The sequence below is a fragment of the Chenopodium quinoa genome, unplaced genomic scaffold (assembly GCF_001683475.1).
Source record: "Chenopodium quinoa cultivar QQ74 unplaced genomic scaffold, ASM168347v1, whole genome shotgun sequence".
Taxonomy (NCBI): Eukaryota; Viridiplantae; Streptophyta; class Magnoliopsida; order Caryophyllales; family Amaranthaceae; genus Chenopodium; species Chenopodium quinoa.
The window spans coordinates 1,373,711-1,397,604 of record NW_018743669.1 but is presented as its reverse complement, the minus strand read 5'-3'; the positions used below and the strand labels follow the sequence as shown (position 1 = coordinate 1,397,604).

At 34.0% G+C, this 23,894-nt stretch overlaps 3 protein-coding genes across 3 annotated transcripts; 1 reads left to right on the top strand and 2 right to left on the bottom strand.

The window, feature by feature from the left end:
• Positions 1–1,817: 1,817 nt before the first annotated feature.
• Positions 1,818–4,138, bottom strand: LOC110683494 (probable protein phosphatase 2C 25). Its single transcript, XM_021859878.1, has 4 exons — positions 3,642–4,138; positions 2,748–3,089; positions 2,458–2,637; positions 1,818–2,315 (listed from the first exon to the last, which is right to left on the bottom strand). Exons 1-4 carry the CDS (start codon positions 4,020–4,022, stop codon positions 2,151–2,153), a joined length of 1,068 nt encoding a protein of 355 aa, XP_021715570.1. The 5' UTR covers positions 4,023–4,138; the 3' UTR covers positions 1,818–2,150.
• Positions 4,139–9,238: 5,100 nt separating this feature from the next.
• On the bottom strand, positions 9,239–13,833 carry LOC110683493 (mediator of RNA polymerase II transcription subunit 12-like). The gene is made up of 4 exons (XM_021859877.1): positions 13,331–13,833; positions 13,126–13,223; positions 12,182–12,247; positions 9,239–11,555 (listed from the first exon to the last, which is right to left on the bottom strand). The coding sequence occupies exons 1-4, from the start codon at positions 13,747–13,749 to the stop codon at positions 9,541–9,543; spliced, it is 2,598 nt and encodes an 865-aa protein (XP_021715569.1). The 5' UTR covers positions 13,750–13,833; the 3' UTR covers positions 9,239–9,540.
• A 5,517-nt stretch (positions 13,834–19,350) lies between these two features.
• Positions 19,351–23,692, top strand: LOC110683293 (asparagine synthetase [glutamine-hydrolyzing] 1-like). The gene is made up of 12 exons (XM_021859643.1): positions 19,351–19,486; positions 20,478–20,616; positions 20,815–20,910; positions 21,031–21,172; positions 21,274–21,464; positions 21,603–21,845; positions 22,039–22,260; positions 22,369–22,503; positions 22,667–22,747; positions 22,837–22,923; positions 23,058–23,165; positions 23,278–23,692. The coding sequence occupies exons 1-12, from the start codon at positions 19,407–19,409 to the stop codon at positions 23,527–23,529; spliced, it is 1,776 nt and encodes a 591-aa protein (XP_021715335.1). The 5' UTR covers positions 19,351–19,406; the 3' UTR covers positions 23,530–23,692.
• Positions 23,693–23,894: the final 202 nt, after the last annotated feature.

The window sequence follows — 23,894 nt, the reverse complement described above, 5'->3', positions numbered from 1 at the left end:
TGACTCAAACTCGTATGATACGCAGTACAACGCAACTTTCCCTTGTGTACAACTAACTGAGAAAAAACCATTCAGCTTAAAGAGGTAGTACCAAAAGCTCAGCTCGGATCACTAAAGCCTAAGCCATGTATCTATCAGACTATCAGTTATGTACTTGGATGATGTAACAAATAATCGCCTACTAAATACCTTAGAAGCTTGACTGTTATATCATTAAACTCGGCCCTGCCCTGCAACTCAGCTACACCAATGCCTAGTACAAGTAAGTTGTCATCGATAAATCAACAACAGCTAAGTCTGCTTTGAATTTGAAACAAAATGTATATAGACATGAATACATGATTAACAAATAGAACATCATTAATTTGAAACATATACTTCGTACTAAAGATATAAGTGACTAACAATTCAAAACAATTACATATGAAATACTTTGAATTTCATAATATGATGATAATACAGATTCACCCTACCTGGACTAGGTAAGCTTGTCTGCCAAACCTGCCATGTAACGGATACATACAGCGATCAATCCTAAAATCTTCCTCAAACTCCTGGTACCCTGCAAGGCTGCAAAGCATCAAAACTAACAGAGTAACACTTGGTTTTGGATGAAAGTTGTCATCAACAATTTAAGTATACTCGATCATAAGAGAGCATACTATAGGCACAGAAACAAGAAATTTTGATAGAGTTTACGAACCATCTTCTGTCAGCATCACATCATCACTGGATTATCTGCATCAATCTCATACATTACAGTCTGATATTATCTTTTATCATAAGTTGAGTACTCAAGGCTGCTATACTAAAGCGACAAGGTTTCCATAACATTTGATGGAGAAGTTAAAAGCAATATCAATCCTATTGTGCAAAACTTACAATTCAGCTTGTGTGGTGCAGCACACCTATGCTATCCTTGAGCAAGATAGCATATACACTACAAAAAAAAAGGGGGATTACTGATATACAATTGTCATATCAGTGCTTAATGTCCTCAACACCCTTAAGAACTAAGAAAAGTTAATCAAAACAAGCCTCTAAACAAAGACAGAGGCAGACTCTTATAGCCATCTACAGCGTGCTTAGGATTAGAGTAAAAAATAGGGCAGAGAGAGAGTTACCATTTGAGTTTTAGCTAGCTCTTTGGTCCTGCGCTCTGTAATGCACAATCCCACTTCTCTCGTGCTCAGATCAACCCATATTCGTCCACAATGAACGTGCTTTATCTTATATCATTAATATTTCGTTATCCATGTTGATTCTACCAATTTAGCTGACTTACTGGCAGGGTTAGTAGCATTAACATTCAAAAAAGACATAGATGTTATCCATGTTCATATTCGTCCACAATGAATGTGCTTGATCTTATATCGTGAATATTCGTTATCCATGTTCATTCTTCCTGTTGCTCCTCTTTTATTGCTTTTAATTTTTCTTACACCAGCTTATTGTTTAAGATCTTGCAGTATAATATTTCCTTGTATAAATTTGCTCACAACAAGCCTATATTTGATTGGGAGCTTAATAACACAGGTAAGCTGTCAAAATATACACTCATTACAAAAAAAAAAAAACACACACATTGCAGGGTAAGAAAACTATGAAAGTACAATGCAGAGTGTTCACTTTATAACACCGAGAAACACCTCGGGATTCTATGGTACAATCCATCATACTAGAGTTGTACACCTCGATTTGGTATACGAATATTGCTGAGAAATAAAGATAAGCCATCGCCGTGCATGGATGGAAGGTAATACAATGACAATATATATTGACAGAACATAATAAAAGATAGTTCAGGAGAAGCAGAATTTTGTATGTGTCAAAAGAATCTGTTAGTGCAACTTTATTAAGTTGTTATTACAATGAATTATGCAAAGAATATGGTAATTTATGCCTACATCTGGAAGGGCATGAATTCCCCTAAAGAATAGTACTGTAATTAGATTAACTATGAACTTCCTACCTACTAATCACTTATAAAAGCATTATCTATATAATCTCAACTGAGAAACAGATTGTGAAATCTTGCTACAAAGCTATACTACAAGTCTACAAGCAACGTATAATCCAGCTATTTGTATATCTCAACTTTGTTATCGAGTTTGCTTGCCTTGTTGTTCTAGTCAGGGTGAGCTAGTGAGCTAGTTCATGTATTGCGGCAATTGGATTATCATTACGCTAATGTCATCTAAAGAGCCTCGCGAAACAGATAACTCAATCAGTTTCTTACAAGCTGCTAGTGGCTGAATTTTGTCACTTGCAGTGCACAAAGGTCGGGCAAGGTCTACAGCTTCTTGATTAGTAACCTGTAACAATTGAATAAAGAACGAGATATTAGTAAATGAAACAACAATAGTTCTTAAAGCCAGATAAATTATCAAAAAAGAACCAGCCTGATTGATTGACAACGCAGAATTTGACATGAGTAATAAGTTTGAGACGCAGTACCTTATCCCATAAACCGTCGGATGCTAGGATCAAGAACTCATCATCGGATTTGATTTTGAGAACCTTCGTTTCAGGTTCAGCAATAACCCATTGCTTGAGCTGCCTGTCTCCGATTCCTCTAGACACGGCAAGGGATCCTTGGATTCTCCAAACACCATTGTAAGAATCAATGTATCCACCCTATCAAACACAATCAATTTCACATCCATAAGTCAATTATTCACATAAAGTTTAGTGCCAAGGAGATAAATTCAAGCAAAGTAATGATTGAATGGATTAAGAATTCTTACCAAGGCTTCAATTCTATCCTTCTCGTCTTGCCTCGAGGGTCTATGGTCAGCAGTGAGCGCCTCAGCCACACCACCGCGGCTTAAGACAGCCCGACAATCACCAGCATTAGACACAATAAGGTCACCCTTGGTGATCAAGGCGGTTACACAGCACGAACCACCGAGTAACTCTTGTTCCAAAAAGTCGGAATCTGTTTTCAAGTAGCCGTGTTTAACAGCCTCCTCAACGGTGTTCTCCTCGTCCTTCCTAACTACTTCTGCCATTATATTTTTGTTTAGGTTTTCTGCTACATATTCAGCAGCTTTAACACCACCATGACCATCAAATACACCAAAGAATGCCTACACAACACATAAAATGCAGCAAAACATGTCAGATTTTACTCAATTACTAATTCAAGATCTTAATAACAAGCCATGATTCAAATAACTAACTTAGCATCCATCTAAAAGATTACAATATACCATAATAATTAAGGTGCTGTATTATACTTTTCTTAGAATTCATCAAATTTACAAACTGAGTTTTTCTTCCATATTTTTCCTCAAAAACTTTACCAAATTCCTAACACCCAGCACCCAAAATTCAGAAAGTCACAAACTTTGATAAGTTTTAATCAATAAACATCCAAAATTTCAGGGTTTTCCACCCAAATTCATATAAACCCAGATTTCAATTAAGTTCCACAATACCAAGAAAATTAAATATTTTGAGCATACAAGTCCAAAAATCAAAATTTTCCACCTAAAATCATGTAAACCCAGATTTTCCCAATTATGTTCCATAATAAAATACATCATATCCCATCAATTAATCACTGTAAAAAATATATATTTTTTTAAAAAATCCCAATTAATCCCCAAAAAATCCCACAAATTAAATCAAATAATTACCTGTTTAGAATCACCCTGAATATCAAGCACAGCAGAAAATCGATCCTCCATAACAGCTCTCCTACCTTTCTTACAACAAACAGAGTAAAGCCCATCAAAATCATCTTCCACCATTGATTCCTGCACAGGTCTGGGCGTTGCCGGAGCTCCAAAACCCATATTCATCATCGGAATATCCAATCTCGCCGGCCTTTTCCTCTTCATAACGGCCGTCGCCGGCGAAGATCCCGACGTCGATGCCGCCCCATCTCCGCCGTAACTCTGCCTGAAACTGTTCGATGATGGAGAAACACGAGATCGAGGAGAAAGTGTTGAGCTTGAGAAGATTGATTTGTGATGAGATGATGAAAAAACAGGGGAATTTGACACTACTACTGACATTATTGATTTTATTTTTTGGGGGGAATTGGGGTTTTAATTTTTTTGCTGTTTTAATGATAATACTCAAATAATGTTGTAAAATTGTTGTTGTTTGAGAGAGAAAATGAATGTAATTGTTGTGTGAGAAAAAGAAGTGAGAGAATTAAGGGTGTATTTAAGGGAAAGAAGAATAAAGGAAGTCAATAGTGGGGTCAAGTTGTAATTGTGTCCGTGTTGATGGTGTGTTTTTAAGATGCTGATTTTGAAAATTTGACCAAAATTTGTTGATTGATTAATTGATTAATTAAATATCAACACCTATTTTGTTTGGGTGCATGAAGTTTCCTCTATTTGTTCTTGGATATATGACTAATAACTTAGGAAAGTGTATAAGGGGGTTTAAGGATTAAGTAAAAGATTTATATTTTGTCAAGTGTATCTTTGGTAATTGACTTCTATGATCATGAGCAATGGTAGTAGTATTTAACATCATATTGTGGATGGTGTTTTGAAGTATGAACTTGATCTTCTTTTTATCTAAATGGATTTAGCTAGATTTAATGAATCTTTTGATGTTGTATATGCCTCAACTAAATTACTTGGACAACTTTTCAAGTTGTTTAAATTTGAAGTGTATGTTTTAAATTTTTTTATTGTTAAGGACATGTTCATGTTTACTTAATTTCAGTTCATTTCAACTCCAATCAGTTCAGTCCAGCTCTTAATTTCCCTCTCTCATAAAATATTCATTTCAGTTCAGTTCAGCTCCAATCAGTTCAGTTCAGTTCAATTCATTTCAGCTCCAATCAGTTCAGTTCAGTTCAGTTCATTTCAGCTCAATTAAGTAAATGTGAACATACCCTAAGTGTGCTCAATTTTTGATATCATTATAGATTGCTTTGTCACAAACTCTTTCATTTGCTTGCATAATCTACATCTCAAATTGCCTTATGTCATTGTATGATTTCTTTACCTTTAGATTCATCAATTATACAAATATTTATGGAATAGACAATATATTTTCATATCACATTAGATTTGAGATTTGGTAGAAGAAACATACCATCAAAACATGATAATTTTAAGAGATCAATTTCAACAATACTATGTTACACGAAATGTTAAAATTCTTTAAGAATCACACTTGGATACAGATACTCGTACAACTTGATAAATTGTCCTTCTATCAAGTGGCAAATAACCACCATCAATGTTTTAATTATCTTCAATAGTCACAATAAGTCGACAATTACTAATTAATTTCTCCGTACATTGAAACTAAAAAACACTAAAATCACAGCCGTACATTGGTTTTCTTTGCCTTCAAAATAATTTAATCAAACAAAGCCAATATATCACAATTTCATAAATAAGGGCTAAATGAGAAGAAAGAGGAGAGGCATAATAATAAGCTACAAAAATAAGGTAGTTAAATGACAACACATTGAAAGCAACGGCTAAAATAGAGGGTCAAACACGTTAAATAGTGTAGTGAACACACATCCTAGGAAACTAAAGTCTTAAAGAAAGAGTGAAGATATACAAATACGAGTAAGAATAATACTTGTAGTAGGAGAGAGAATATAAACAAGTTATTGTTTGTTTGCTGGCAAAAACCTGTTGTCAAATTTATGTTTTTTGTTTTTATTAGATTAGATTCCTCCATGATTATGATTGGACTAAGTCCTAGAAATTGCTACGAACTTACCGTTATAAAATTCAGACTCTGCCTAAGCTTTTGTGTTATCCTTTTTGGGTTGATATTTTATTGACCGTTGCGTTTACATCTTTACTAATTTGTCTTTGTATATGGGCTTAACCCCTAACACGGGATTAGTTGATATAAATAGGACTTTGGAGACTGATTATTTGAAGAATGGTAAACGAGTGAAATAGTAATGACTAAGGGCATGTTTTCGTACATTTATTTTGATATTGGCCTTGTTTGGTAAAGAGTTTTTCAAAGAGTTTTTAAGTTTTTTTTTTTCCCCAACTAGAAGTTTAACCAACTAAAAAAGAAAGCAAACTTGGGTATTTGACAAATAGCTTATTAAAAGAGCTTTTTCTAAAAGAGTTTTTTGAGCCTAAAAAGCTCATTATAAGAGCTTTTTAAAAGAGCTTTTTAAAATTAACTAATTGAACAATTAGCCTTTTATATCTTAAATACACTAAAACAGCTAATAACTTACACAATAAGCTAATTATAATCCGCTACTCAAACCAACTAACATAATTAGTTAGTTGAATAAGCTAATACAATCAACTATATCAATCAGCTACCAGCTAATTATCAAACTGAGTTATTGTGGTAGTTAACCAGACCTGATAAAATAGACAAACAAGTAAGAAATTTGGAATAATGATTAAAGGTTCATATGTATTTTAGGTCAAGTCAAACACTAATAATTATCTATAATCATAGATTTCTAATATAATGAAATACAATTACTACATCCGTTACATATTATTTGCAACGATTTGACATAAAGTAGAGAGAAAAATGTCTAATCGTTGCAAATAATATGTAACGAAGGTAATTTATAACTAACTAAAGTGTACAAATTGTATATGACATAATAAGACTTAGTACTCCGTACTTGGTACTTGGTAGCTAAGGTTTTATTGCATAGGAAATTTCTTGGCTATAGCATGTTAGCTGTTGAGTACTGAAGTATCGAAGGGTTTGGATTAAAATCATAAAACGTACTCAATTTGTTCAACTCAAGATTAAAATAAGACATTGGGCCGCAAAATCTTAGTAAAACATGTCATTATTTTTGGCTCCATCAATTATTTGAGAATTATTTTTTTTAAAAGTTGTTAGAGACCTTAGTTGAGGCCCATCTTCACCCACTTTTGCAATTGCAAAACTAATAAATTTTGGAGTTTACCTATGTTAATTTGACTAACAAACTGAGCCAAGTTCAAAGACTTCAAACCGAGTCGATGTAGACATATACTACGTAGTAGTTGTGTATTCCCATTGTCATAATTAATAAAGTTTAAGTGTTGGAGCACAAGTTTAGTAGAAAAAAGTGATTTTACTCGACAAGGCTAGCAACAAGGGTTCAATTTGCTTCCATGTGTGTGATCGAGGTTACTCGAGGGATTCTTCAGTCGGATTAATTTATCATAAAGATAAAGTAAGCCGATCAATAAACTACTCGGCTTCAAACTCAATTGAAGCTTGTTCATATTCGTTTATTTGATAAATGGTACGAGTTTGAATGCGAAAATAAACATGCTCGTTTAAATAAATTCATAAACAGCTCATTTATTTATGTTTGCAAACTATTTGGCTCATTTACACCCCTAGATGCTCATAAATATAGACTTTTCATGAAGATGTACTCCTTAACTCGTAAGTCGTTCAATGTATTAGACTACGAAGTGTGATATCATCAGTGGTTTTGGGCCTTTGGCCATTTTCCAAAGGAGCAAAGAACTTAATTCTCTAGCCATATTATTTACGTAGTAAAAGATTAATAAATTAATACTCCGTATAAATTAGTAATGAATTAGGATTAACGTCATTATATAATGTTGAAATGATTAAAGTGTCCAATCGATTTTCACTATGATGGGTAACAATGTAACACAGTCCGAATGTATATGGGCCAAAACATCTGTTTCCAATTAGCCTCATCATGAGACCTTTAAAAAAAAGCCCAAACTCATTTATGTTTTTCACATACAAATTCATTTATTATTTATAATTTTTTTTTTTTTGAAATGATAATTTATTTTACCTAATCCAAATTCTTGTTATTAAACAATTTTAATTTTTTTTATAAATACAAATTGGTAAAAAAAATGTAGTTACCCAACGTCCAAATGTAGGACGGAAAACATCTACACCGGATAGCGAGGGGAACAAATTAATTTAGGATTCACATTTTCAAAACAATGCCCATTAATATAATTAGCACCATTTTAAGGCCTAACCAAAGTGAACCCTAATTATTAATAAATTAATTACTTAATTAACCATTAATCAAACCAAAAAACAGAAATTTTTGTTAACTAAACGGCAAGAAAAGAACTCAGTCCCTTAGATGTTCATAATGAATTGCGATCATTTCCGCATATCATTACAGGTCTGTATTGACTCATCACCGCAAATTTCCTTGCCACAAAATGAAAAAATTACATAAATTATAGGAGAAATTTAGCTGTTTTCAGTTAAATCTTAATCGATGAAAAATAATCGAACAAGAAAAAAAAAGAGAAAACAGCACAAATTGATGTTGCTTCAAGGGAACGAGTCAAAGGGAATATATATTATCCGCATCAACCAACAAATGAAGCCTTCAAAAATTTTAGATCAATTTTTCAGAATTAAAAAAACAAAAACAAAACAAAAACAAAGGAAATTGGGGATAAAGATGAACCCTAGATTGGAAATTGGAGAAGGGAGGAGAGAGAAAGGCGACTTATGATTGAGAGAAAGAGATTGATGAGTTTATATAAGGTTGGTAAAATTAGGGGTTTTTAGTTGAGTTGGATCGCCGCTTCTAAATCAATTAGGTTATTGGGTTTTATCAGTTGGGCTTAAAAAGGGCCTTTGTCGATTCAACTCCAATCCCGTTTTTTTTTTTTTTTTTTTTTTTTTTTTGGGGAGATGTATATGAACTCCAATCTAACAAAAAAAAAAGCCCTAATTAATGGTCAATTCCCCGGTTTATTTAGCTGTGTTGTATACTATAATTTGGACATTTTTGTTTACATCATTCCATTTTGACTTCTGTGATTATAAATATAAAACAAGATAAGCGTGTGAGACTAAGGTGTTATAATTATTAATATTATTAATGGTCAAGATGGTACATTGCAAGTTTATAGAATGTCAATCTCATAAAAACTAGGATTCAAAGATTATGTGATTCAAAATTTCAAATGTTTACCATTAAACTAAATATTACTTGGCGTTTATTAAAAAGTATGATGAGAGCAGATTTTGAATTCATGTCATAAATACTTCCTTTCTCCATACTGATAAAAATTGTAGTTAAAAGATGTTTGAATTTGGAACAATTTGTATAAAATCCAAATAAAATTTGTACTCGACCCCAAATTACTGTAAGTTGCTCTTTCCTTTTTGCAATAATCCTTCTTAGAGAAACAATGATCCATTTTTTTTGTTATCATTACCATCATAAAACCAAGACTATTTCATAGCACATCAATATATTAGATAAGAGAAAGGAATTGAGTAAATTGATATAAAACAGAAAAAGTAAATTAAAAAGCCAACTTGAAGGCATTGCATTGCAATTTTATTTCTTTCTGATATCACATTCTAGTCTAATTTTCCCAGTACCCTGTTTAGTGTTTATCCTATTTCGAAGGTGAGAATTAACAACCGGAATCTACATTTAGCACTGATGAGTGATAAATAAGGCAGCTTAGTAAAGCCTCAATGAAAATACACCTTTATACAAGTACAAAAAAAGCACTTTCATATCATACACAATAATTTTACATCAGTACTCTATTTCTATCTATGCTTGTTGTCCACCCGAGAGCAACCGAGATTTTACTACCCTTTTGATGCATAAACATAATCATCGGTGGGATTGTCACGTTCCTGGTAGTCTCTAGTCTGCACAGTATCCATGCTTGTGTCATTAGGCATTTTCCCTCCACCAATTTGATCAAAATTTTGAGAAGCTGATCCCATGTTCTGCTGAGATTCGCTGTTCTGGTTTACCCTAGGCATATCTTTATTCTGGTACTGATGAGTCAGAGCTCCATGAGACATCAGCACGTCAGGGGAGACACTGTTCTGCATGGACGGGGATATGCTCTGGTGGTTCCAATTCTGAGATATTTCTGTGGCACTTGAACTTTGGAGTCCTCTAGTGCTGTTCTGGTACTGTTGATTTTCATATGTATAAGCATCCCGTCTTGAGAAATTTGGGTTACAAGTGTGAGAGGCCATGTCCTGTGCAAGAGCTGGAGCTACCACATTCGCATTTTGAAAGTTTTGTGTACTTTGAGGAGTTACCATTGACGTTGAACTCTGCATGTCTATGTAAGTTCTGTAACTGTCCTGGTATTGTAGCTGTTGTAAAGACTCTGAAGGATAGTCATTTGAGGTACCGGCACTTTGAACATGATGTGGACTATCCTTGTAAAGGTTCTCATTTTGTTGAGCGTGAGATGGCATGCTTCCTCCACGGAAGTTCGTGTTTTGCAAGTGCAATGGCATGTCCCTGGCTGGGGCTGAGGGTTGAAAATTGCCGTATGAGTAATTATTTGAAATTTGGGGCTGTGAGGGCCGACTTTGGTATTGTGAGGAAGAGCCCCAGGCCTGGCCTTGATATGGAACATTACTTGCATGAGCTGAAGGTGGCATATTGTTATATGAGAAATTATTGTTTCGGGTTGTGGGTGGAGGGTGGGCTTGATTTTCAGATCCTCCGGGAGGCGCCCAGCTATGGCTTCGGCTTCCCCAGCCTTGGGAATTTGGATCCATTGTACCTGAATGCTGAGGTGGAGGAGTTGGGGTCCAGGGCGTTGAATTATTTTGCATGTGGGGGGGTTGAGGAGCCATATTCTGAGAGTAGGTTGGAGGAGCTTCATTTTGATAACCTTTTGGACGTGCTTGATTTTGAAAGTAGGTTGGAGGAGCCTGATACTGAGAGTAGTTTGGATGCGATTGATTTTGAGAGTATGATGGGGGATCCTGACTCTGAGAGTAGGTTGGAGGAGCTTGATTTTGTGAATATGTCGGAGGAGCTTGATTTTGATAATAGTTTGGATACATTTGATTTTGTGAGTAGGTTGGAGGAGCCTGATTCTGAAAGTAGGTTAGAGGAGCTTGATCTTGAGAATAGTTTGGACGCGCTTGATTTGGAGTGTAGGTTGGAGGCGGCTGATTCTGAGAGTAGGTTAGATCCCTTGGAGGGGCCTGGTTTTGAGAATAGTTTGGACGCACTTGATTTTGGGAGTAGGTTGGAGGAGCTTGATTCTGAGAATAGGTTGGAGGATCTTGATTTTGAGAGTAGTTTGGAAGAGCCTGATTTTGAGAGTAGCTTGGAGGAGCTTGATTTTGAGAGTAGGTTGGAGGAGTATGATTCTGAGAATAAGTTGGTGGACCCTGATTTTGATTATAGGCTGGAGGAGCATTTTTCTTAGTAAAGGTTGGAGGAGCCTGATCCTGAGAATATGCTGGAGGAGCCTGATCCTGGTTTCGCAAGTGGTAAGGGATCTGCATTTGAGAGGATTGTACAGCTTCATTTGAAGAATCAGTCAAACGTATCTGACTCTGCTTGTAGTTACCAGGATCTGAAAAAGATGAAGGCTGAGAAGGCTGATTTTGCGTGGTTGATGTCTGTAGGGCCGGATTAAGATGATTAGGTGTAGATATCCAGTTTTGATTCGAATCATCACATACTGATGAAGATGTAAGTTGTTTTGATCGTGAGATTGGATCCTTTTGCCTTCTTGAACTTCTGTTTCTACTTCGCTGGGATTCTGCATGGTTTCGAACCCATATCTCATGATATTTTGGGTCATACGGAACTGACTGTCCATTGATGAAAGGCTCGCCTGTAAATAGCAAATCAGAAGAGAAAGAAAGGGAAAAACCATGTAACATAAAAGATACTATTATACTAACGACTTCATCTCTAGAGCAACAATCCCCTTGTTTAGGCTCTTTTGGTTTGGTTTTGTGGGAACAGGGTTAGAGAAGTTGATGCCATACTTATGAACTGTGTCAAAAGTCAAAACCATGTGGAATCATAAGTTTATCATGGCAATACACTAGGCCCCCGAAGAGCCAGATAGGGGTGGAAAGCAGACATTGTCCACAAGAACAACGTACAGATTTAGGTAGGAAACAGAGACCTTCCAACGAGAAAATATTACATAACCAGGGACCAAAGGGTGGCCTAAGGTCCCAGCATCCCAGGCAACGAGTGAGTTACAGGGCATACATTGGCATATGCAGTGGATATAAATGACTACCTAATGCATTAACTGCATCCAATAATTCTACACACCAGTTTACAAAACAATTTGATCAAATAAAATTCCCTAGGGCAATACCATGACATATAGTCCTACACTCTAAACAACAAGCAAAGGGGCAATAAAACAAACAATGAAAACAAGAAATAAAGATACTATCATTACATGACATAAAACTCCACAACAACAAAATCTAATCTTACCAGCATAGGTTTTGTTCTTAACATCCATGTAGGAATCTGGGAGAACCCATCGAACATTTGGTAGCTCTGATCCAAATGAAATTTAACACAGCATTAGCATTTAGCAGTCATACAAAACACACACACACACACACACAAACTAGATATTTCAAAGAAACTAGCAAACACGACTCCTATTGCATTGCCAGGTGCTACAAAAGTGAAATAATCAGAGGATGTGCAATTAAAAGAGTAGCCTCCACTATAACTGAATACAAGTTAGTTTCCATCAATTTATCATTGAATATTTGAATGCAATAGAATAACCATATATCTGCAAGAGAAACATAATCCAAAGAAAATAATGATGAAAGTTTTGAAGAAATAACATAAGAAATAAACAAATTGTCAAACATATATATTTGAAAAGTACATAAAAGCAGTTAAACCAATGATGAAAATAGCAAAACAAAGCTATAATTCGCTCTTAATTTCTAACTATAATTCAATAAATCGTCCTCATTTTAGACCACCAAGTGACATAAGAAATTATAAAATATGAAGTGATCAAAGAATGTGGAGTTGATAATGTAAATCACATCACACTCATTTTCAAGTATTCGACATGATCACAATATCATTTGCTCGTAAACTTTATACATTACAGTAGTTAATAGTTATGTACCTCTTCGCCTCTCATCCTTATTCACTCAATTCTGTATGGCATATTCGAGGAAACCAACCGTGATTGATTATTATTCTAGTAAAGGTTACAACTATCTTCGACATCTCAAAATAGAATATGCAAAGTGTAATGACAGGCAAATTTCTGGAAATTGTGCATACTAAAAATAATATCAACTTTTAAGAGTTCTGTGAACTTAACATTCTTCAATTATTCAAATAATTAGACAAAGATTAAGCAATTATGACATCATCAAAACAAATAGCATAATTTGACACACCTTTAAGCTTATAACTAAGCTCCTCTGAAACTAAAGCACCAAAAGCAAAATAATGGCGTGTAGAAACCGAATAAATCTTCATTCTAGCTTCTTCTTCACTGCACAAATAAAAAATCAATCAAACTCACAAAATTCCAGAAATGTAAACCTAAATTCAACGAAATACACAGAAATCAAATTAGAGTAAAAGAGATTGAAGAGAAACCTTCCAATAATGCGAGCTAGGGTTTTGATATAAACATCGATAATATCATCGCGAGTGAGCTGAGGATCAGGAGGTTCCACAACAACAAGCCAATGCTCAAAATCGCAACCTTCGAGCATAATCGTCTCCTTCGGCTGTCCATTATTTCTCGAAGACGACTCGGAAAACCGAGTGGAGAAGCTTCGAACGCCATTAAAGCTACTTCTGAAGCTCAAATTGTTTATCAATGGAGACGAATTGAAAGACGACAGGAATTTCCGAAGTACCGAGGTTGAAGAAAATGGAGATGATCGAAAATTTAGGTTATAGGTATGAAGAGAAGATGAATTGAAACGAGAAGTGGAGGAATTGAAATTGAAATTGGAATGAAATGGTTGACGAAGAGAGAGAATTAGGCGTCTATGAGAGTAAATCGCCATTGTTGATTATACTTTCTCTCTCTAGTTTCTCTCTCCTCCCTAAAACCCTGCATAAACCTGGAAGTTGAAAATGAAGGGATTGTAGTTGGGTTTTGACGGATTTGGGAGATTGGAATTTGGTACTGGTAGTTCACTACGTTGGTTTGGGCTGACCCATCCAATATGGCCCAATCCACAAGTTCTTTCTGGATTATACTATCTCGTTAATTTTTAGTTGCAACAATGGATATTATTTGTGATACATAAATAAATAAATAATAAAAAAAAACTCTTGTATTGCAACTAAAATTAATAGAGGTAATAATAAAGTCCAATTTAAAAGCAATTGTCTCAAAATCTTGATTGTGTAAGATAATTATACCGTATATGGGGAAGGTAAAAGTTGGGTGAATTATGATAGAATTATACTTTCTCTGTTTTCTTGTAAGGTCCATAATGATTTGATGTAAAACATTCTTAAGAAAAACCACACTTGCAAGGGTGGAGGTACCGGGGGGGCTGGTGGAGGGCCTGCCTCCTCGGCCCATCATGGCAGCCTTGATTTTTATATTGCTGGCACCCATAAGTTTTCTCAATAAATGTAAATGTCAACTCAAATAAACAATTAAGTTGGGTTGCTTAATTGGTTTTAGTAGGTTATGATAGTGTTTGTTGGCATGTGGTGGAGGTCGTGAGATCAATCCTTGTTACTGAAAGTAAAAAAGGAGATTAGAAGAAGAGAGGAAAATAAATATGGCTTGTGGCTTTTTTTTGTTTTGTGAAGGAGAATATTTTCCACCATTAGGGATGAAATTTTCTATTCACCCCTTCACAAATTAAACAAAGGAAATGGGAAAATCATTTTCCAAGAAAACATGAGCTTATTACCCTTCTCTAATCATAGTGTTCAAAAAATAATGTTAAATTTGCTGGTTAACCTACTTTAACCAACTCATAAAAAAAACATGTAGTACTATCAATCTATCTCTAAATTAAATTACATTTATAAGGCCAAGTATAAATTATACTCCTAATCAATATGGTATTAAAGAGATAAAATAAGAAGGTATACCATATGTTTGCTTATAAAAGGAGAAAACTTATTTGCCTTTTTAAAAAATTACTATGAACAATTCATCAAACTCTCAAGTCTCAAATTACAAACTCTCAAATGGTAACAAAATCAACCCAAAAATCAACTAAGGCAACTCTCTCCTCTTATTGGCTTCTTGCACAACTAAAAATCAAAGCAAGCCTTGGAAATTAGAATTCCATATACTCCGTAATTTGAATGTTTTGAAACGACAACCAAAATGTTAAGAGTACAAGAAGTTTACATATCCAAAATACTACGTGGATGTTGAACGATAAGCATATAGTCCCTTTCATTGTACGTAAAGGAAGATTATTTGGCAGCATTACCTGTTAATTTCTTAGTTTCCGGACGAAAGGCGTTAAATATGACCTATAACATTGTGTGCTTCATGTTTGGCAGCAGTAGGTACGTGACTCTGTGACTACTCGTACTAATCTAGCGAGTGATGAGTTCTTACTCGCATCGACGTTTTTAGGCAGACAATCTTGATATGGTCCAAGATCTAGCAATATCCTATATCCTTATGCTTCACGAGTCTCCACAAGCATTTCGAGTCACATGTCACTTCCCTATGATTATTGTAGGATGGTAAAGACATGTCGTTCTTGCGTGTCATACGCGTTATCAGATGAGTACGGAGTAATTAGCTTGGCTACGTTATGGTTAGATTCGAACCCTTATTATAGTTCTAGAAGAGTAGAATGTCGACAATGGATCAACTGATCTATCCTTTGTTCTCAAGTCTCACATGCAAAGATTAAGGAAGTGAAGAACTCTTTAGAGTTATAAGTGAGACTATGAGAGCGCATTCCATTAGTATGAGTTTTTTTTTTTTGAAAAGGTGTCCCAAAACAAATCTGTGCGGACTAAGTCTAAAGCGGACAATATCATACTAATGTGAAGTGTGCATGCGCCCTGACAAAGAGGGTAACCCAGGCCCATGCATCTTTCCTATCTCAATATAGAGATATATATATGTGGGTGGGTAAATTGTCAAAATATATGCCTAATTGTTATTATAGATTTATAGGTTCCATAGAATATAATGTGAATGCAGTATTAGGGTAATGTAAATATTTAATGTAATGCATGTCAAAATATAGTCATTATCAATGTGAATAAAACATTTGAATCACATGGAAAATATTTGTGGACTATATGTTGCAAATTAAAATCACCCTTTCATATCATTGTAAAGCCACGATTCCCATCATATCCTATGTTCTATCAGAAGGGACATATTTTATAACTAGCAATATGTTTCATTCATAAATATACTAATAAAGATTTGTCAGTTAACTCTTTGACTAAAAGTTGTTTAAAAATTTACACCTTTTTGTAACATACAATGAGCATTGAGGGCTTGTTCTCATACGTTGAAATTCAGTTCAATTCAGTTCAGCTCAGTTCAGTTCAGCTCCTAATTTCCTTCTCTTATAAAATATTCATTTCAGTTCAGCTGAGTTCAGTCAATGAGAACAGGCCCTGAGCTTGGGCAGGGTGATGCTCCCATGAAATTGGGTGATTAAAGAAATCAATTTAATTTTAAATTAACAAAATTGTTGAATTTTCAAATATTATCAATATGTTAGACAACTTACATACGAATATATGTATATTAAATTACTAAATTACGGAGTATATGGTTACTAGCTAGGTTTCAAAAAAATAATAATAAAAAAAAATTATATGGTTACTATAATGTTTATAACCCCTAAAATTTTTTTCCCTTATTTTGATTGTTGATGAATGTGAATAGTTGACTAAAGGGCATTTAAAAAAAAAAAAAAAAAAAAAGAGAGAGAGAGATTAGGACATAGTTTTATACTACTTCAATAGTGGACATGACATGATATGGCTTGTCCAATTCTGTATACAACATATTAACGTTGATAGCTAGAAAGTCGCTTAGATAGTCTTTTTCTTAAGTTAATGAGATTTTGCCAGAGATTGATGGATTAGTTAGCTAGTAAGTGATCATTGATGTACAAGAATAAAGTTTTAAGTCTCACTTTCAACGTCATTAGTTACATGAACACCGAAAAAGTGCATTGCTAAATTTAGTAGTAACATAATAATAATGGAAACAAGTATGTGCATCTATTCACTTTTTTTTTTTTTTTTTTTTTTTTTTTTAAGAAAGTGCATCTATATATTCATCTAATGATCTAATATACCAAACCTTTTTTTTAATTTGAACTAATAATACGCCTACATAACTTTAGTGAAAGAAAGGTACGAATGGGAGAAACATGCTAAATGCCATGCTTGAACTAGCTAACAAAAGAAGTTTGTGAGGCCTTGATTGAGTGAGTACACTTGTATAGGATGACAAGTAAGAGATTATTAACCATTTACCTTTGGAACACATTGACCACGTTGTAATTAAACTTGTAATGACCGTCAGTCGCTTAATAGGTTTTTTTTATAGAGTATAAAACATATTCTCGGGTCTTAACCATTCGCTTAAGCTTTTGATTGAATTGGTCATCTAATATGGTATCAGAGCCAGCGTGACACAAAGGTTACGAGTTCGAATCTCAGATCATCCGCCCCTCCTTCAAAGTGGAATTAATTTGCACCAGGTATGGGTGTGCCTGTGTTGCATCCACATTTCAAGCCCAAAAGACCTTTCATGTGAGGGGGAGTGATTAAAGTATTAAACATATTCCTGGGCCTCAACCATCAGTTTAAACTTTTGGTTGAATTGGTCCTCTCATATATATATATATATATATATATATATATATATATATATTTTAATAAAATAAGAAAGAAGAGAACATTAGTAAAAAGTAGATCATTGGTGAATAGATGTAACTTGTATAAGAGTAACTAATTACAAATGTTTAACAAAAGATAGTCAAAAGGAAGTGTATCTGTATACGAGTACATGAAAGGTGTAAAATTAGAAATGCGATACAATAATTTATACTCTACTAAAATGAGTAATTATGTATTATTTCTAAATTTTGTAGAACAATGTACATAATATAAAAAATGATGGTAGTTGTGGGGGGAGGGGGTTACCTATGCTATTTTTCTAACGGGTCTTGAGGTAAACAGTTCAATCGAAGTTCACATCAAAAGAATAAAGGAAAGAAGAATTCCTTAGAAGTGAGTGAAAACACATTAATCTGAGGTTTTTTAAAAGATGCATGTCTAAAACAATTTCATGTAAGATATATGAAACAAGCTTAAAGCAGAGAAATAATAATGTACTATATAGATTTTTATTTTAATTTTTATTATCAGTATGAGGGGTGGTAGCAAGTATTTTGAGAAGGTTATTATAATTTTTTAATAAAAGTACTAAATCTAGTACAAAATAACCTAAATACAGGATTCATAAAAGGACACTTCAGTTAATTCCCCAGTTAAACAAAATACCACTGAAGAGTTACATGCGTTTTTTTTTTTATGAATGGAAAAGACATATTTAACCCCAAAAACTATGTGTATCTTCTTTGTGTTTTGGATTTTTAAGGTTTGAACTTGGAAGTATTGAACAATGAATTTGATTTTATTATCATGCAATACAATTAAGTTGAAATTCAATCGGTAAAAAATAAAGAGCCCCAAAACTATAACCGGTAATTCAGTAAAGGGCCTTGAAAATTTAATCCGGTAGTAAAGTGAAGGTCCCGAAAATCATAGTATGATGAAGGCCATATCTCGACAATATTTTATAGAAATTAAATCAAGATCTCAAAAATGAAGGTCTACAAAAATATTTTACACAAGTTAGATTTGTCCAATAGCCTTATAAAAGGAAGTACCTTAGAAAATCGTTAAAATGACATTCAGCATCGTCGTCTATCAAACCTTACAAAGTTCAAACAGATTTGAAATATGTTTACAAGTAAAATATAAGGGGTGATTAAGGGCGTGTTCGGTGCTAGCGTTTGATTAGGTTTTAGGTACTCGTAGCTTTTAGTGGTAAAAATGTGAGTGTTTGGCAAAATAGTGATTAGGATAGCTTTTAGTGGTAGAGGTATGTAGCTTTTATGAAAAATTAGAAATATTAGCTTTTGAAAGTAGAGGTAGTTTTTGAGGTGGCGGTTGAAAATTTAATCAATAGTTTTTAATATAAAATATTGATTTTTATATGTAACAGCTAGTCAACCGCAACTTTACCAAACACTCATACCTAAATTATCTATTTTCACAGCTACAACTTGTTGACAACTAAAAACTACTTACACAGCTAATAACTAGCTTTACATATATATATTTTGTCGAACACGCTCTTAATAGGTATGGAGTAGAACGAGGATAGATTAAAATAGGGGTAAGATTGGAAATATATAATTTGTTAAAACTAAATTATCATGCATTTACGTAAAATCATACCTACACATCTACAATCTTAAAAAAAATCATAAATAAATACACGTACGAAATGAGTAAAAACGACGTCGTCTATTCGGTATTCGGTTGGAGATAGTGATCTCCTTTATTATGGGAACCACGTCACCCCAAGTCAAGTTCCTTATAAATACGTACCTTATTCCAACAAAGTTATTCCTCAAAAAAAAAATCCTTGAATTATTTCATCTACATTTCTTAATATATTTATAAAATGTGTGGAATACTTGCAGTTCTTGGTTGTTCTGATGATTCTCAGGCTAAGAGAAGCCGTGTTCTAGAGCTTTCTCGCAGGTAACACTCTTGTTTAGTTTAATGTAAAGTATGTCATTTCTTACATTTCCTTTACCTCATTCGTTTATATATGCATTATATTGAGGTTTTCATTACTCATTAGTCGATCTCATTACTCATGTTTAGAATTAGTTGTCGCATATATCATTTCCTTAGTTGGATGATAGTTTTTTATTAATATTGATGGATAAAAACGTTCATCGATCGATTAAGAAATTTTCATATTTTAATTAGCTTTGAAATCTATCCATATATGTTGTACCCTAATTATTTTTGCATTGCATTCATAATGTAGTACCACTACTTAATATGATAAGATGTATTTCGATCTTATCCAACAAGGTCTTATGCAGAAACCAAAAATATAAAATATAATATAATGGAAACTCCTAATAAACAAGGTATACATTACACTAATGGCTTCGATTATAAAGGTAAATAAGGGTATTTTAGTCATTTAACAAGCTTATTATTAATCGTCAATTAGAATACAAAAGGGTATTTTAGTCATTTTACTTGCTTATGATAAACCGAATTGCTATTCTTGCTTACAAGAGAGTCAAAATGGGTAATATTTTCATTTTATGTGCTTTTTCTTTTGCCGTATTAAATACTACTTGTGCAACTATATCGTCATATGTTTATTAAGGAGTAGTTCATTTTAATTGTGGATCATTAGTCAATAAGGGTAATTTAAATTAGTCACTTTGCGCGTAAAAAAAAATCACTTTATGTGCTAATTACTTGGAATTAATTAAATAATTACGTTCTTAATTGTATTGGTTCTATTAATTATTTAATAAAAAACATGAAGTGAAATCTCATTCACAGTATTTATTTCTACTATTCTCTTCACAAACAAAGGAAGAAAAAGAATTATACAATTGCGCAATATTTACTGATTTATCTAAGCAGCTAATTTCATATATTTTGTACTTACAAAAGGTGTAATAACTAATATAGTGTATGTTTGGTGACAAAAATGTGTTAGATTGAAGCATCGTGGTCCTGACTGGAGCGGGATCTATCAAAATGGAGGTTATTATTTATCTCATCAACGCCTTGCTATTATTGACCCTGCTTCGGGTGATCAGCCTCTTTACAATCACAATAAAACTATTGTTGTAACAGTAAGTCCATCAAATTGTAACATTCGTCGCGTGTACTAGCCAATTTTACAAAGCTTATTGGATAGCTAACGTTAGTCCTTAGTGTTTCATTAGGTGTCTGATCTTCCTTGTGAAGATGGTATCCTAATATGTTTTTCGGATTAAATATTTATTTTTTTGGTACATACTTAGAAATGATTTGTCATTTTGATCAAACAGGTTAATGGTGAAATTTACAACCATGAGAAATTAAGGAAGCTTCTTCCAAATCACAAATTTCGAACTGGGAGTGATTGTGATGTTATTGCACATCTGGTAAGTCTCGTAACAATTTTATGTTCCTTTTGTTTTTTGTTCGTATAAGTATCATATACAGAGTTATACATAGTAATAATGTAAATTCACATTTTGCTAAATATATATGTGTGTGATTAGTACGAGGAGCATGGAGAAAACTTCATTGACATGTTGGATGGAGTGTTTTCTTTCGTGTTGTTGGACACGCGAGACAATAGTTATATTGCAGCTCGCGATGCAATTGGTGTTACATCCCTATATATTGGTTGGGGTCTTGATGGTAATGCATTTATTTTCCCGAAATATACACAAATTAAATCAAATTATATTTTTTTTGTCTATTTTTTTTAGTAAATTTGAGCCTTGTTTTTGGGAATTCAGGGTCAGTTTGGATTTCATCAGAGCTTAAAGGCTTGCATGATGACTGTGAACATTTTGAAACATTTCCTCCTGGTCATATGTACTCTAGCAAAACTGGTAGTTTTCGTCGTTGGTACAACCCTCTTTGGTTCTCGGAGGCTACTCCTTCCACCCCATATGACCCTCTAGTCCTTAGACGCGCCTTTGAAGATGTAAGTTTGTTTTCAGCTTCATTTCTATACTTGCCATAAGATGTTTCACCAAGTTTATTAGTGATGTTTTGCTTACGTAATTGGTTTGTAACAATATGTTGTTTAATTTATGTGGCTATTTGCCTACTATATATGCAGGCTGTTATCAAGAGGCTTATGACTGACGTGCCCTTTGGAGTGTTGTTATCTGGAGGCTTAGATTCATCGTTGGTTGCCTCGGTTACTTCACGTCACTTAGCCAACTCAAAGGGTGCTAGGCAATGGGGATCACAACTACATTCCTTCTGTGTTGGCCTAGAGGGATCACCCGATTTGGTGGCTGCTCGAGAGGTAGCTGATTACTTGGGTACTGTCCATCATGAATTTCATTTCACTGTCCAGGTAAAATTGATGTAAATTCTGTTAGGCCATATAATATGTATAGTTAATGGGCCATTATTATGTTACGAGCCCGCCCTAATCTCTCTATAGGTTGTATATATACTTGCGCATATGCTAATACAAACTACACACTCTAGTCTGTCTAAAATTAACAGATTCTTAGATCAAGTAATTAACCACTAATGTATGGCAGGATGGTATTGATGCTATTGACGATGTAATCTACCACGTTGAGACTTACGATGTCACAACCATTAGAGCTAGCACACCTATGTTCCTCATGTCACGAAAGATCAAGTCGCTTGGGGTGAAAATGGTTATTTCAGGGGAAGGGTCTGATGAGATCTTCGGCGGGTACCTCTACTTTCACAAGGCACCTAACAAGGATGAGTTTCACCAAGAAACATGTCGTAAAGTAATCACAATTTGTGCTCTAACTTTCCTTAGGAATTAGCTTAATGAAAATATTTTGTGCAAGCAGAGTTTCCTATCTAACAGTACTGCTACTATATAATGTTTCCAGATAAAAGCCCTTCACCTATATGATTGCTTAAGAGCCAACAAGTCGACCTCTGCTTGGGGTTTGGAGGCTCGGGTTCCGTTCCTTGATAAGGAATTCATCGATGTGGCCATGTCTATTGATCCTGATTGGAAGATGGTACTTAGCATCACACTTTACATATAAACTACAAGACTTAATTTTAATGATTAAAACTATTTGTTACTATCGAAGAATGGAATTACTAATATGAGATCGAGCATGACTAAAACAAACTTTTTGTAATTTGGGATTCTAATTTTTTTTATTGCCTTTGTTTAAGATTAAGCCAGAGGAACGACGTATGGAGAAATGGATCCTTAGGAAAGCTTTTGATGATGAGAGGCAGCCATACTTGCCAAAGGTAACGATTTTAATTCAAAGCAAAAAATGGCTATAAGATTGTTGATTTTTTTCTGCTTACACCTTTAACTTGAGACATTTTTGGTGCAGCACATTTTGTACCGGCAGAAGGAGCAATTCAGTGATGGTGTAGGATACAGTTGGATCGACGGACTCAAAGCGCATGCTGAACAACATGTACATTTCCTAGAAGTCCAACATACATAAACAACTTATATTCTAATGTGATCAAAGCATCAAATTAAAATGTCATCAAATGAATGATACTTAAATTTAACAATTGGAAATGGTTTAATTTATGGTTTGTGCAGGTGACAGATAAGATGATGCAGCATGCTGAATATATTTTCCCACATAACACTCCAAACACAAAAGAAGCTTATTATTACAGGATGATCTTTGAGAGGTTATTTCCACAGGTGATAATTTTTGTGCTTAAATAAAAATGTTATCTTTCTTGTTTTAGTATATGTTTGTACAAAATATGTTATATTTCTTCTTTAAATTAAGTTTATTGTTATAATCTTGCAGAACTCTGCTAGGATGACTGTTCCTGGAGGCCCTAGTGTGGCATGCAGCACAGCCAAGGCCATTGAGTGGGACCAAGCTTGGTCGACGAACCTTGATCCATCCGGTAGGGCTGCCCTAGGAGTCCACAATGCAGCTTATGAGCAACAACCTGCTACCTCAAAGAATAGTATCCCGGCTAATAAGCCTAAGATTATCAATGGCATGCCACATATGAATGGTGTTAGTGCTTCGAAGCATGCCATTAAGAGTTAGTTGATCATATTGAACATATTACTATTATTAGTAACATATGTATATTTGGCTTTGAGTTTTTGTTTCTATTTTGCTTTGTGAACAAATAATGTTGCATTGTCTAATAAATGTACTTTATGTACATATTGAATAAACTTTTTAGCAATAATTGTCAACCTTATGGTTTTAGGTACTACTATAAATGTTTGTGTTTGAGCATGTGAAACAAATAAATTAAAGTATGTTAATCTGTTAAAAGCTCAAATTTTCAATTGATTGCGAAAGAATTCTGCCTCAATTTCAATTTTTTGTTAAAATGTGTATATACATAAAAGATTTGATTTGTTTTGACTAATTGAAGAAAAAATTAGTTCAAATACACTCTC

Excerpts from the sequence above, each read along its gene's own strand:
- LOC110683494 (XM_021859878.1), bottom strand. The coding sequence starts at position 4,022 with ATGTCAGTAGTAGTGTCAAATTCCCCTGTTTTTTCATCATCTCATCAC. Across the intron at positions 2,638-2,747 it reads AGGATAGAATTGAAGCCTTG|GGTGGATACATTGATTCTTA; the intron begins GTAAGAATTCTT and ends TGTGTTTGATAG. Across the intron at positions 2,316-2,457 it reads CCGACGGTTTATGGGATAAG|GTTACTAATCAAGAAGCTGT; the intron begins GTACTGCGTCTC and ends CAATTGTTACAG.
- LOC110683493 (XM_021859877.1), bottom strand. The coding sequence starts at position 13,749 with ATGGCGATTTACTCTCATAGACGCCTAATTCTCTCTCTTCGTCAACCA. Across the intron at positions 13,224-13,330 it reads CTAGCTCGCATTATTGGAAG|TGAAGAAGAAGCTAGAATGA; the intron begins GTTTCTCTTCAA and ends TTATTTGTGCAG. Across the intron at positions 11,556-12,181 it reads TAAGAACAAAACCTATGCTG|GCGAGCCTTTCATCAATGGA; the intron begins GTAAGATTAGAT and ends TGCTATTTACAG.
- LOC110683293 (XM_021859643.1), top strand. The coding sequence starts at position 19,407 with ATGTGTGGAATACTTGCAGTTCTTGGTTGTTCTGATGATTCTCAGGCT. Across the intron at positions 20,617-20,814 it reads ATAAAACTATTGTTGTAACA|GTTAATGGTGAAATTTACAA; the intron begins GTAAGTCCATCA and ends TTGATCAAACAG. Across the intron at positions 23,166-23,277 it reads TTGAGAGGTTATTTCCACAG|AACTCTGCTAGGATGACTGT; the intron begins GTGATAATTTTT and ends ATAATCTTGCAG.